Source organism: Ustilago hordei, assembly GCF_900519145.1.
Source record: "Ustilago hordei strain Uho2 genome assembly, contig: UHO2_contig_06, whole genome shotgun sequence".
Lineage (NCBI taxonomy): Eukaryota > Fungi > Basidiomycota > Ustilaginomycetes > Ustilaginales > Ustilaginaceae > Ustilago > Ustilago hordei.
Window position 1 is genome coordinate 125,524 of NW_024545253.1, and position 15,701 is coordinate 141,224.

The window sequence follows — 15,701 nt, forward strand, 5'->3', positions numbered from 1 at the left end:
TTCTTTGTTGCATATCATCCTTGTTGTCGTACCAATCGAGGCTTTTGCCAAGTGATCGGTCAAGCGGAGGCCGTGTGAAAAGCTGACTTGCTGTGCACAAGCCGGTCCGTGCGCGAGAGGGGTTTGGTCACGTGCCCGCTGGTCTCTCTCTTGTCTCTCTCCCCTTCCTCTGTCGGCCGGAATAAGAAGGGAGATCGCCGAAAAGTCGTGTGGCCGGTAATCTCTGTGTCTGTGCACAAGTCACCGGACATGTCACCGGTCTACTCTTGAATCTTCTCTTCCTTTCCCGCCTCTTCCTTTGCCGCCTTCTCTTCCTTACCACCCGCCTTCTCTTCCTTACCACCCGCCTTCTCAACATCCACCTCAGCCACCAAGGTGTTAGCGAGGCTCATATGCCAGACACGCCGGCGCCCGGCAATCTCCTCTAGCATCCGCTATGAAGAAAGCTTCTATATAAACCCACCCGCTTGTTTGCAATTCTCTGTCCCTCTTCTTCGTCTCCTTCATCATCATTATCTTCTTCTTCTTCTTCCTCTTTCTTCTTTTGGCCTTTGATAGTCATCTACTTTGTTCAAAATGTAAGTCAGTAGCCTTGCCACTGGCATGGAGATGGCCGTGTCGTGTCGCTCGACATCATATCGGTCTCGTCGACCAGCATTGGCGGCTAGGCATAGCTTAGCATTGCACGGAACAAGAAGCTGACAATCCCCTCTCTGTCTCCTCGGCGCCTCTCTATCAGGCCCACGACTCACTTTAAGCTCAACTCCGGCGCCTCTATCCCCTCGGTCGGTCTGGGTACCTGGCAATCACCCAAAGGTGAAGTGCGTGATGCCGTCTGTCACGCTCTCAAATCTGGTTACCGTCACATCGACTGTGCTTGGGGTTACCAGAACGAGGACGAGGTCGGAGAGGGTATCAAACTCTCCCGTGTTCCCCGCGAGGAGATTTGGATCACCTCCAAACTGTTCGAGTTCCACCACAACCACGTTCGTCAAGCCGTCCAAGACACGCTCGACAAACTCGGCGTAAAGTATCTCGACCTTTACCTTATGCACTGGAACATTGCTTTCGTCCCTGAAGACGTTCCTGCTGGTCAACTCCCGCGTGACTCGAAGAAGGATCCCAAAACTGGAAAGCATCTACTCGACCTGGAAACTACGGAAAACTTTGTCCAGGTGTGGAAGGAGATGGAAAAGTTGGTCGATGAAGGATTGGTCAAGAACATTGGTATTTCAAACTTCTCCATCCGTCGTACTAAAGAACTGCTCAAGTCGTGCAGAATCAAACCAGTGGTTAACCAAGTCGAACTCTCATTCACCTATCCTCAGCCCGAGTTGGTAAAGTGGTTGAAGAGCCAAGATATCCTACCGCAAGCCTACTCTCCTCTCGGTTCCACTGGCGCTAGCCAAGCTTCGCTATCCGTGGTCGACAAGATTGCCAAGAAGCACAACGTGCAAGGCGCAAACGTGCTCATCTCCTGGCAAGTCGCTAGAGGCTGCAACCCCTTGCCGAAATCAGTCACTCCTGCTCGTATCGAAAACAACCTCAAGCTCGTCGATCTCGACCAGCAGGAAATCGACGAGTTGGAGAAAGGTGCTTTGGCCCAGCACCCAAAGAAGGTCTGTGATCAAAGCGATCTAGTCGTACCCGCCTACGATATCTTTGAAGCCAACCACCCAACGAACAATGACAAGGTGCAAGCTACTCTGCCCTAAGGTCGATGCCCACCAAATCAATACATCCCCTTGACTGCCATTCACAGCACAACTCAGGGTCGATGTAATCTAGCTACACACACACAAAACAGCAAATCTTACTCGCCTGCAAGCATTTCAGTCGAAGAATGCATACCAAATACAAACCCGCTTTTGAGTGTTGACAAGACGCCTTTGCATTCTATCTTATTGTCCCTCGGATGTGGTTCAGTCCCACTTTGTCATCGATGAGGATATTGTCTTGCTAGCAAAAGTCGACAACCAACTTGAAACCCTTTCTCAGCGGTAGGTGGGCGTGTGTTGGATCTTGGGAAATTGCGTGCCTGCTTTGGATCTTGGGAAATTGCGTGCCTGCTTTGGATCTTGGGAAATTGCGTGCCTGCTGAGGGAGTGCTAATGGTGGGTGTTGGCCGAACCTGAGCTACAATAAGATTTCCATCGAGCTGCTGGCCATTTGGTCATTGTTCATCGATGCCTGTATGCACATCTATGCCTCGGGTCATTTCTGACGAGGGGAAAAGCTGCGAGGAGAAAAGCTGCGAGGGCTGCGGGTTGTGATCCTACGAGGGACCCTCTTCGCTTTCGGACCTGCATTCATGAGGAGCGCTTGTTCTGCCCTTCTTTTGGCAGCTCCTATCGCAGCTCTATTGAGCCGAGTCGACGCAGTGTTCGCCGTGAATGCCGGATGGAAGCATCGCATGTGTCTTTTTGTTGTCAGTCGATTTGACCAGGCCGAGTACGCGTGAGTGCGTGCTGATGATAGTGGCAAACTCGGCAAATTGTCGCCACACGTTACCGCTAACACTCGAGAGCCAAAACGTGCGCTTGCCCCGCACGAGCATCGCATTCGTTGCTCGGTATCCTAGAATCTCTTCCGTCCCAACCCACTTGACCACCTGAGAGAGTTGAGTGTCGCTTTACAGTAACAACAACCCCACCTTGTTTTTGCAGCTGCACTGGACTGCATCATCATTCACAATGTCCGCCGACCCTTTTTTGCCTATCGGGAGCTGCAGCAAAAAAGAAAAAAGAAAAAAAAAAAAAGAGAAAAAAAAGAAAAAAAAAAAGATTAACCTACACATTCGTATAAAAATAGCAGGGTGGGCTTCATGTGATACTATGGTCCAAAGAGGTCCTTCTTGAGATCATATGAACAAGCGTCTGTTCTAGGCTCGAGCCTGTGTGATTTTTTCACACACTCTGGTCAGTACGCTGTTTTTTGTTTTTTGTTTTTTTGTTTTTTTTTTTGCTTTCTTTCTTTTCGTTCTTCGATACCTCGCATATCGCAGGTCTTTGATTCTGTCACATTAACATCCGGCTCTCCCATCCCATTCCCAGCTTGGGTTCTCTTTGAGTTGAGCCGGTGCTAAGCGCACAGGGCAGCTGGGTGTCGACTTAGTTTGCTTCCCCTAGACTCAAACATACAACCTTGCTTGAGAGCTTTGCGTTGTCCTTTTCCCACGACCACCTTCCCCTTTGATCCTTTATCCATGTCCTTGTTGCAAGGTCCCTGTCATCCATAGAGCTTTGACGTGCACATCATCAACTCTCCCCTCCCACGCCCGATGATCGTCCAGGAAGAGACGCCTCCGTACACCCCACGCTCCAAGTCACTCGACTTGCTCCGTGCCAACGCCGCATCGCCCATCACAGGTCGTAACTCGGTTGATACAATCTCAACCCTTCGTGGCCATCGCATTTCCAGTCCTATCTTTTTGAACAGCAGTGTCGGGGTCAAACCGTTACCTGAAGAACCTCGCCTCGAACCGTGTAAACTCACAGGTGCGATTCAAGTGCATCATGATGAGCTTGATACTTTTGAATCTTCCCCTCCTTCTTCCCACTCCACAGGGGTGCCTGGGCTTGATTCCGCGGCAGCCAAGGCAAGAGCCTCAACAATGCCGCGCTATTTGACAGGAGACATACTATCCCAACCTAAAACACCAAGTCGTCGTCAACTCTCGTCCGATCAGCTGAAGAGCAAATTCAGCATGTCGCCCGTTCAACAGTCGAAACGATCAAAAGCGCGTGTTTTGGAGGATCGTGCTTCGGCCAACAGGCTTCCTGATGGAGTGCTTAGTCAGGACATTGCCAGGTCGACGCTCGGCAACTGGTCGCATAGTATTGGCATGGCTGCCAGGAAGTTGCAGAAGAGCACGCTGCCCAGCAAGGCTTCCGATGAGAGCTATCAGCCGACATTGGATGCGACTCAAGAGCGCAGCAGTAAGTTTGTTACGCCTGAGAAAGGCAAGGCTTCGTTAAGGAGCGCCACTAGTCTTGCTTCTATAAGGAGGTTCATGTAAGTCGCCCTTCGCGCCCTGCTGTGGTCACAACGTTCTCCTTTCACACCGATACTGAAAGCTGACATAATCCCCCTTGTCGGCTTCTCGGCTTGGTCAAAAACGGTTTGTTTCCCTCCAACTCCCTCAATTCTTGGAAACAGGACGCCTTCAAGACGCACTAGAAAAGTGTCGAGCCGTGGATTTGGCTCACGATCGCGAGCAATGCTGACCGTGGACGACACTCTCATGGAACATTTCCCTGCTGGGGATAGCAACGAGGATTCGTGCTGGGTCGACGCTGATGGTCGCCCAAGTCGTGATGGTCTCAGTCAGACGCAAGACCAAATAAGAGCCAAAGCAGCGACTTCGATGAGCAGCTCTTTCCTAATGTTTCCAAATAGACCCTACCGCTCTAACCGCAAAGCACAGGAGCTGTCGGAAAGCGACCAAATGGCGTTGCGAAGACGTCTGCCTCTCCCAACTGACCTTTACGAGCCGCCGTCTGAGGAGCCGGCCCAAGAGCATTCGCCCAAGTCTGATGGTTCCTCCGAGGTCCTGAGTAGTCACGAGATCTCTGCTGTTAGTACGCCTCCGACTGATACTGAGTCTGCTCAGTTTCAAGGTGTCGGGGAAGCTCTCTCATCGTTGAAGAATTCAGGTACGAGCACAGAACAACCTCCCACAGCCCCTGCACCGTCCAAGCTGAAAACACTCCAGCTACTGGCTCGACGGCCATTCAACGCTTTCGGGAAGAAGATGCGAGAGATGGAGAAATCATCATGGTGGCCGACACGCAGCTCGCAAGATCTTCCCGATCGCTCAGGAGGCACGTCGGCTCAGCAAGTCACAGCACCCAGCCAGGGCCCGCCTACTAGATGCAGCGAGGATCTGCTGTCGAAAGCTTCTCCACGCGTGTGTGACGCATCGACAATGGCCCAAAAGAGCCGCAGTGTTGAACTTGATCGCATCCAGCTTCCCTCGAAAGTAGTTCCACTTCGATCCTCGGGTGTTGCGGCGTACAAACGCCGACCGCTGATTCCGGACGCTTTTGCAAAGCCACCCCCACCTCCTCGGCCACCCACCAGGGAGTCCATCAAGGCAATACCAACTGCGAGGATCTCTGATCATCGGCATCCCTGGATGAAGCAGTTACAGCTTCCTGCCGCTTCCACACAAGGCCACACTAACGGTGGAACAGCAGCAAAGCAGTCGGAAGAGGGTCAGATCTGGCCCAAAATGAGATCGAGTGAGCCACCCTCAGCTAGGAGCATACCGACTTTTTCTCTAACGGAGGCGAGCCTGACAATGGTGCATCCAAGTACTGGCGCTTCTGTGCCCATGCTGAAGAAGCAGTCGCCTCGAAGACCTCCAGCTTCCCTCCTTGGTCAGTCTCTGCCAATCCCGCCTCGTTCGGGACGCAGTCGAGCTAGCACAATCAGCTCGCAGAGCTCCACGACCTCTTCTCCATCAGGTAAGATCATCGTCTCGCGTCGCTCCTACGGACAACGCTTGCGCTCTCCAAGCACTCGCGAAGAGACTGGAAGCATTCGGTCTGTAGGCACCTCAATCCTCTTCACGGAATCTCCACCAGCATCGCCAGGTATGCGCAAGTTCATGTCACCATACCACATCACTCGATCGCCGAGCGCTGTTCGAGTACGAAGTCCGCCAACAACGGTGCTCTTGCCCAAATATTCTCCTCGTCGAGGAGGCAAAGGGCCGAGCTTGCATCGGAAGCCCTCGTCTGCCTTTTCGACGGACTCGGATATCATCGAAGAGCAGGAATGGGTTGACGATGCTCCGTTTGACAACAACTCGACAACTGCTCTGCATGAGCTAACTGCCTTGCGCAACAGGCTTGAAGACGTCTTACCTCCACGAAGGCCTGGGTTTCTGGAAATGAACGAAGCAACACAAACTCTCTCGAATCTTGTCAAGACTTTTAGCGGAAGCTCTCCATCTCTCAGCCCCAACGCGTCGCCATATAAGAAAATGGAAGCAGGAGAAGCTGTGACGAGTGCTGGAAGCCTCTATGGTATAATGGAAGCTGATGAATCCAGCCTAGTGCGTTCTCCACCAGCAGTACATCATCTGCACTCGGCTCGTCAGAGGCTGATCAGCATCGCCAGTATCGTCTCAACCGAAGCAAATTCGAGCTTTGAAGATTCAGAAGAGCTTCAAAAACTACTCGATAGCATTATGGCCGCTGATCTCGGTAACAGTTCGGATACATCAGCATCTCGAGGAGGTGATATGGCTCTTCTCTCCCCCTTTGGATCTCCTGCAGACATGCTGGAAACTCGTAAAGCAGAATACAGATTCTCGCAAGAACTGGTCAAGGAAAAAACAACTCAAACTCCAACAGCGCCACTCGCACCACCACCCAAATTCTTGCTGAACGATAGACCCATCTCCCCACCTGATTCAAGTTGTACGAGCCACGAAACAACCCACCTCTTCAACGTCAAAACAGGCTCGGACAATGCTACTATCAACGCTTGTCATCGTGGACGAGCAACAACGGGGAATACGTTTGCAGGTCTTCCAATTAGTCACTCCAAGTTGCGTATGTACGACGAGTTAGGCTCTGCTTCAGTCTCTATTTGGGATAGCTACCATGCTCGCCAGAGTCAATAGCAAGTTTTGTACATACCACCCAGCCTTCCGAACGACTTTAGTGTCGTCGTTGATCTGGTTGTGTGTGTCTCTAAGTACGAAAGAGAAGTGTGTGTATGCATGACGAGACACTCTGAGTATGACCTGACCAAGAAGGAGGTCTATGACCTTTGTGACTCTAGCCCACACTTCTGTTTTCTTCCTGTCTCGTATGGGCTCCTCCTTGAGATTGCTCCTGCCCCTTCTGAGTTGAGTGGACCACTGCTCAGACCATGTGTTTCTGTTTCCCTGCATGGACAGTTCTATTGTCTCGCATCTGTATCATGTGGACAACTCTATTGTTTCACTCGCGCTCCATGTTGACGTCTCTATTGTCTTACTCCCGCTCCATGTGATTTCCACATGGTCCCTATTCCCGTGTGGCAACTGTTCATATGCTCCTATGCTTGGACCTCTTCCATGCATATGATCTCCTTCCATGCGCCCCCACTGTTACGTTATTACGTGCGCAAGCTTATGCCCGCTCTAACGGTGTAACTAGATGCATTGCAGCAAGGAAGGAAGAGATCCAAGGAGAAGCTACTTTAAGTACTAGCTTCCATACAAGCAAAGATTTGCACCATGATATCTCTCGTGCTGCTAGTATTCGCAAGAGAGAGAGGCGTGACACCCACTCACCACTGTTGGTGGCGACCAACTGTAAGCGGTCGCATGCCTGAAACCTGAGTTCGATGATCCTGTTTGATCTTGGTGAGGTTGATTGAGTAAGCTCCTTCTGAACTGTTTTGGCAGAAATGATCAGAAGGCTTATACCTGATAAGTTTCGACTGACTACCTTGAACACTCCATTCAGAGGTTGCACAGCACATCTGTTACTTCCTGAGTGAGAGTGTTATGCTCTCCTATACAGCACAAGTGTTTGTAGTACTGTTGCTTGATGCTCTTCAACATCACCTGAACTGCAATAAGCCTATCACCTACAGATGATGGAAGTTACTGGACCACAGGTGTTAGACACCACCTACAATAACTGACTGGACTGCAGGTGTTGAGCAACACCACCTACAGTGATGAACTGGACCACAGGTGTTGAGAGAACACTGCCTACAGTTTTTGACATCTGATGGTGTGTCAGCGGTCATGTGCCTAACACCCGACTCTCTGCGGAATGGGCCGTCTCAGCGGTTCTCAGGGAGTTCTGGTAGGGAGAGTTGACTGAGTGTACTTCTCGGAGTACTGGTGAGGAGGCTCTCCTTAACAGATAACCATGATACCCAATGAGTGAGGCCTGGGGAATGGATGTCAACTAACTGCTGTTGGCACTCTGTACAGAGGTAATGCAGCAAGTTCAGCTCCTAGCGATGGTGTAGTACAATGCTGGTGGGAGTGTCGAGATGTTGACATAGTACTGAGAGTGATGGAGCTAGTGCTCAGTTGATGTTGTTGGCAGTGGTTGGGTTATAGGGACTGGTAGAGGTTCCAGGCCCACAGTGGAGGTTCTGCCTGTAGTTGAGGTGCTACAGTGTTGATGTAGGTGTTGATGACATCATATACAATACTCTTCATTCGACAATGAAGACTCAGACTTGTGATGATTGCAATAGATGGTATTGCAATGTGCAACATGTAAGGAATGTTACTGTTCATGTAGTATAGCATACAGTTATGATATCTGTGAAGGTATAGTAGAGTGGATGAGTCTCCACTCATCCAGTAGCATGCAAGGACAGTATATATATGTGGACTCGCACTGAGCCATAACCACAACTAGTGTTTTCTCATGACCAGCATGTGGCACCACTCAGGCCCTTGCTTGGTAATGATGACTATGGCACCCTCCTGAGCTGCCGAGCCTACTACACTTCCTGAGTGATTGTCTCCAAGCAATATATCACATGTCCAATCAATGTCAATCAGCAACATTGCCACCCCACGTGTATGATAAGGTGGCACTGCTCTACAGCCCTCCCATACATCTCTGCCACTGGCAGTCCATGATGTCCAGTGAGCTGCAATAGCTCACCGGATCTCCCTGGGTTCCACTGAGCCAGGCTCTTCCACTGGTCCTCTGCTGGTGTGCCTCCTTGCCTGCACAGATGGCACAGACTCCATTTCGGCTGATGGCACAGACTCCATTTCGGCTGGCTGTCTCCCATGACATGGTGATACAACACACATGTTCAAGATGTCTTTGCAAAGGCTTCTTGCTATTGCAATGATATGTAACTAAGTAAGAGTAAGTAAAGTAAAGAGTAGAGTGGATGAGGATCCACTCATTTGCTATGGTGAAGTAGTAGTAGTATTTATGTGTTTTAGAGGTGCTGCCTGTGGCACTGCTCCCACTCCTCTGGAGGAGTGTTTCCATCCTCCTCATACCCCTCCTTTCCTTGGGCTGTGTGTTGACTCTTCTTGACACTGCCCATCCTCCTCATGGTACCAATGCCAACCCTCTTGGTCTGACTCCCTCTCCTCTCAATCCATGGTCATTCCTTGGCCCCTATCTGATGGCCCTCTCTGACTGTGTGACCATCCTTATTGTCTCATTCTTGTCCATGTGGTCTACCTTGTGACCGACCCTTATGTGATCAAGAGCACGTCCCCCTATGTGGTAACTGTCACAGGGTCGGCAGATCAGTGTATGAAGTGTGCGCCAAATTGATCTGCAGCAATCATCAGGAATTGACAATCTAATTGGGTTGGTAGTGCATATGATTTGTGAGGTCAACCAAACTCTGGGATCCTGGTTAATCTCACAAGGATCAATCAGAATCAGCCTGATCAGCAGGTCTCAACAAGTTGGCTGTCATGAGCAAGCATCAGGAGATTCAGGAAGGAAGATACTGGCATTAGAAGGAGAAGCATATGGGAGATAACCACATGCAGGAGTGGGGACTGAGCTCAGCATCATGCAGATGGTTACCACTCAAGGGGTACATGTGTACAGCCACATAGGACCAAGCACAGGGGCGACCACATGATCAAGGGGGCTTGGCAACAGGGCTCAACAGGTGGTTAAGGGATTCACAAGATAAGGTTGAGAAGGTAGTTGCTGGTGAAGAAAGAAGGAGCTGTGTCAAGTAGACTGGGGATTGTCTATGAGGAGGAGGGGCTGTGTCAAAGGGGTCATCACACATCACCAGGCAAAGAAGAGCATGGAGGCAAAGGGGCAGTATTGCACAAACCTATACACTGTGTGAGCAGTAGAGGTGCAGCATCAAAGGGATTGACACCAGCAGGAGAGAGTGTGTCAAGAAGAGGTGAAGGCCTCTCAGGAGGAGCAGGAGAGGTGTCACAGGCAACACCAAGTGAATGCATAAATACTCTCATTCTACCATAGCATACAAGTGGATCCTCATCCACTCTACTCTATACTTTACATACTCTTTACTTGACTCATAGTTACATATCATTGCAATAGCAGTGCTTTGCAATGACACCTCAAACATGTGTGTTTTATCACTGTTAGGTGTCAACTGTAGGCAGTGTTCCTCAACACCTGCAGTCCAGTTCCTTACTGTAGGCAGTGTTTGCTTGACATCTGTGGTCCAGTCAGTTATTGTAGGCAGTGTCCAACACCTGTGGTCCAGTAACTCCCATCCTCTGTAGGTGATAAGCATATTGCAGTCCAGACAACATTAGAGAGCATTAGCAACAGTACTATGAACACTTGTACTGTAAAGGAGAGTGTATTACTCTCCCTCCAGAGAATAATGGATGTGCTGTGCAACCTCTGAATGGAGTGTTCAAGGTGGTCAGCTGAGACCTACCAGTATGAAGCTGCCTGGTTACATTTAGTTGAAACATACTGAGTAGATCTTACTCAATTGATCTCACCAAAGTCAATCAGAAACCCCCAACCTGGTTTCAGGCGTGAGACCGCTTACAGTAACCTGCTGCTTGCTCCTGAGCTTGGTCCTCTTCTTGGCTAAACTCGGACCCCCTTTAGCATGTGGGGCCCTTCCTTGTGCCCTATCCTACCTTTGACAATGGAGGCCTTCCCTACCAAGTCTCCTGTTGCCTCCTTGTGTCCTGTTGGTCCATTCTGTACCAATGGGGCTTTGTGCAATGTGCTTTGGTGAAATAAACCCAATGAGCATGTTCTGCTTGATTTCAGCAAAACTGATCAGAAACCCCCATTGTGGTTGGTTTCCCTGAAATCAACCAGAAACCGATCTTATGGTTGATGTTACATTTCATGCACCTTTTTCTGGGTGCACCACATCTTCATCTTCATCTCGGATCTTCCTACACCGACCCAATTGTCAGGGGTCTCGCGCCTGAAACCCAGGTCGGTCTGTCGAGATACTCGGTGACTATCAAACTGTGCGACAGCTATTGTCTCGATATCAGTTAAAGATGCGTCGGCATCCCAATGGGGTTCACAGAATAATATGGAGTCCATGGAACACGAGCTAGTTCTCGATTAAGAGGAGCCATGCATAAGTGGCAACATGTGTGGGATGCACATATGTTGTCATAGTGACACACAGGAAATCACAACTCAGGGGCAACAATAAGAGGTGACTCATCGTGGATTGATGAACTTTGGAGGTGATCATCAGGTATATATATGTAACCATATACATAGTAGCATACAGTTTAAATTTCAAGACTTTTACATGAAAACTATACACTCATGTTAGGAGCTTGTCAGTAGCCCAACTTAGTGTACAGGACTTGTATATCTTCAACTGATTAAGAGTCTGAAGCTCTACCAATCGAGCCAGCCGGGACCCCCCTTACCATTATGGTAGACAACACTGAGACACAGGCTGGTGCAAGTAGAACTAAAGGAGGCAAGAAGGGTAAAGTTTCCCAGCTGCAAGCCACCGCTAATGAAGTCACCAACAAGACAGAAGTTGAAGTGATAGATGATGATGAGGAAACTGGTTCCAATTCCAACCAAGACAGCAGTGGCAAGCAATATAACTTCCACACCCTGGTGAAGCTACTCAAGCCAGTGCCCAAGCTCACATCACAGAACTACTATAGTTGGAACATTCACATCAAGTCCTTCCTCCAATCTGTCCCTTATGCCATGAAACATCTTGAGGGAACATATGATAAGAAACACCCCAAGTGGAAACAGAGTTTTGATGATGCCTTGATGAATGCAGTACATGGCACCATCAACACCACTGGGGAATATAATGTAAACTACTTAATTCTCAACATCATCAGGGAACACCATACATTCAGTCAGGTCTGAAAGAAAATCGAAAATGGCCTGACCAATGAAGCCACTGCAACCTCATGCTGGATTGCCCTCATTGCTCAGTTAGGTGAGCTCAGGATGTTCAACTCTGATGCTCGAAAACTCATTCAAGAAATCAGGACAATCCAGACAGAAAGCAGCCTATTGGGAAAACCTTTTGCTGACAATACTTTGTTCTCCAATTTGCAGAAGTGCACCATCTGCCATCCAATGTATAAGGAAATGGTTGCCACTGTCAGCCAGCTCACCTTTAGCACCCTCGCCACTGCACTAACCATTCAGCAATCTGCAATTGAGAATTACCCCACTCAGAAGGTTGACCCCTGCCAAGCCAGTGCCAGAGTTGCTGGCAGCAATGATCAAGACAAACCAACCCTGAAGGATGGGGGGGACGAGAAAGATGGAGATAACACCAATGCCAAGGTTGCTGTTTGGCCTCGAAGGCTTCAGTGCTGGATTTGCAAATGACCAGGACATGGAATTAGCCAGTGCGACGCTATGGTAACCATCCCTGAAAATTCCCCCCTTGCCAAGACCAAATAGGAACCATGGTGTTCCTTCACACTAAGTTGGAAAAGGCCCCTAGATCCAAAAGAAAGATCCTGTTGGATCCTGGACTCAGGGGCCAGTTACCATATGGTCAACATTCATAGCATGCTCATCAATCCCAAAACCTGTTGTAAACATGTGTTCACAGCCAGAAGCAAGGTTTTGGAAGCAACAGCTATTGGAGATGTCAACATATCAACAAGTAACAGAGATATACTACTCCATAATGTACTATATGTCAGGCATCTCAATGTTAACCTCTTGTCAACAAACTCAATGACAGATGAAGGAGCATGAGTGATATTGGATTCTGCTGGCAGGCAAATACATATGGCAAATGGCATGCTACTCAAAATGACCAAGGATTGCAAGCAAGGACTTTTAGAGTTTCAAGGTGACACATGGCAAGAGAATGCAATGATCACATCAACATCATTACTTGAGGATGTTGATGAAGATTTTGAGCAGACAGAGAGCAGAGCAGAAATATCCAAACAACAATTATGACATGAACATCTAGGGCATCCAGGCCGAGATAAGACAAGGGCCATCAACAATCTATTAAAAGGTGACAATGTAGCTAAATTGAATCTGGATACAGCTCAAATGTGTGAGCAATGCATTCGATCTAAGAGCATGACAGCCCAAATGGGACAAGGTAGTGGAGAGAAATCCATTTCCCCACTTGATCTCATTCACATTGACTTGATAGTTGATTTGTTGCACTCAGCCAAATACATGTGCACACTAGTATTGGTTGATGACCATAGCAAGTATGTGTATGTACAGCCTCTACTATGGAAGAGCCATGCATTCCCAAAACTCAAGATGATAGTAATGTATCTCAAAACCCAGATGGGAAGGAGTCTGAAAGCAATATGATCTGACCAAGGCATGGAGTGGCAAAGCAATGATGCAATCAAATGGGCATATGATAGAGGCATAGAATGGCAGATGACAGTTGGATATAACAGCAGACAGAATGGACATGTAGAAAGGATGAATAGGAGTCTAGGGGAGAAAATGAGAACACTACTCATGCAAAGGAGACTACTGAAGAGCTTCTGGCCATATGCGATCCAGGCTGCAGTGTTCAAAATGAACCTCACACCCAATGTCGATGGTGAATTCCCATATCAGGCCATGTTTGGAAAGTCACCAGAACAGCTCATAAAGCTCTTATGGGTCTTCGGATGCTTGGCATGGGTAAACATCCCAAAGGTTAAGAGAGACAATAAGAAACTAGACCAATGAGCAGGGGCATCCATATTCTTGGGATACAGTCTGAAAAGAAGAGGATGGCTCTTCTACAGCCCAGATTATAACCCAAATATATTCTGGAGCAACTCCATAAGACTCATGGAAACTAAATGCTGGCTTGACAAAACAGAGTGGTGCCCAGCAAATATTCAATCACTGCCAGCACTAGTGGATGAAGAAGACCTTGACAACGTGGGGTACACAAATGAGAACCTCTTCAACGAAGGAGATGAGGAGCCCCACAACGAATACCTGGACATGGATATGATTGATGAATCAAATGAGGAGGAGAACTCAACTAACGGTGTGACAAAATACACCATGTATGATGTCAATGCTGAGATGCAGACCAATGGTCTCACAGCAATAAATGATAACAGATGGAAGAACTTGGATCCAACCATGTGTGAAGCATTATCTGGAGAGGACAAGAAACAATGGGAGGAGGCAATGCATAAGGAGCTGGATGGACTCAGGGCCATGGGTACATGGGAAATTGCTGACCTCCCAAAAGGGATGAATGCTGTTGACATGCATTGGGTTTTAAAGATTAAAACAGATGCAAACTTGATCCCAACAAAATTCAAGGCAAGGTTGGTAGCACAAGGATTCACACAAAGAGAAGGGATAGACTACATGGATGTATTCGTGCCAGTGGCACCTATCCAAGCTATCAGAGGAGTTCTAGCCATAGCAACCATACAAGATTGGGAGGTGGACTGCATCGATGTAAAACAGGCATATTTGAATTTGACACTACACCACAATGTTTTCCTGAAGCTGCCAATTGGAACAATGGTTCCCCCAGGAAAGTTTCTAAAGTTAATTAAGGGACTGTATGGACTAAAACAATCAGGCTGAGAGTGGAATGTGGAATTGGATTCACACTTGTGAAGCATAGGTTTCTATTGCATGCTGAGTGCACCTTGCTTATACTTGAGAGGAACTGAGGGTAGTCTAACTATAATTACAGCATACATGGATGACATGCTCATAGCATCCCCCTGTTGTGAGGAGGTGGACTGCACCAAGAAGGAAGTAATGGCAAAATGGGGTACAGAGGATAACAGACCAGTGAAGGAGTTCTTGGGTGTAAGAATCAAGCATGATAGGACACAGAAGAAGATGTCACTTGATCTGTCAGCTTACATTAAGGTGATGGTGAGCAAATGGTTACAAGCAACTAATCAGAAGTCCTGGGTACCAATGCAAGGAATAGCTAATATTACAAGGGAAGACAAATGTAACCCAATGGAAGCCAAGCAATACCAAGAGCTAGTGGGACAACTATTATGGGTATCAAACACTGCATGACCAGACATTTCATTCACAGTTGGGGTACTAGCAAGATATATGTCAAGCCCAACAAGTAGCACATGGAAAGCAGCAATCCATCTGCTCAAGTACCTAAACCAAACCAGTGAGTACAAACTGATTTTTGGAGATAGATCAAGCAAGCACTTGGAATGCCTGGTCATCACATACACAGATGCAAACTGGGCATCAGACCCAACAAATGGATGAAGGAGTACGTCAGGAGCAGTAACATACATATATGGATGCCCTGTTAGCTGGAAATCACATGTTCAAAAGTGTGTAGCATTATCAGCTGTGGAAGCAGAATTTGTTGCTGCCTCAGAAGCAGCAAGAGAGGCACTTTTCTTCTCTTATCTCCTCAGGGACCTGGAGATGGGAACAATCCAACCAGTCCTTTGCACTGACAGTCAGGGATGCATTCAGGTGAGCAAGGATCCGGCAAAACATTGGAAATTGAAGCACATAGACACTCGATATCACTTCATCAGGGACCATGTGCAGGATGGAGAGATAGCAATTGAATTTGTTGGAACAGCAAGCAATGTGGCAGACATACTAACAAAGCCACTGAAAGGTCTAGCAATGTCTCAACTAGCTCAGTTGTTAGGGCTGGTAATGCCATCGAAAGGGGGAGTTAAAGATGCATCGGCATCCCAATGGGGTTCACAGAATAATATGGAGTCCACAGAACATGAGCTAGTTCTTGATTAAGAGGAGCCATGCATAAGTGGCAATGCATGTGGGATG

General features: G+C 48.2%; 1 protein-coding gene across 1 annotated transcript; it reads left to right on the forward strand.

Annotated features, from left to right (window-relative positions):
- Nucleotides 1-3,280: 3,280 nt before the first annotated feature.
- On the forward strand, nt 3,281-6,634 carry UHO2_03508 (uncharacterized protein; the record flags this gene model as incomplete). Its single annotated transcript, XM_041554114.1, has 2 exons — nt 3,281-4,014; nt 4,159-6,634. The coding sequence occupies 2 exons, from the start codon at nt 3,281-3,283 to the stop codon at nt 6,632-6,634; spliced, it is 3,210 nt and encodes a 1,069-aa protein (XP_041410048.1).
- Between the last annotated feature and the right edge of the window lie 9,067 nt (nt 6,635-15,701).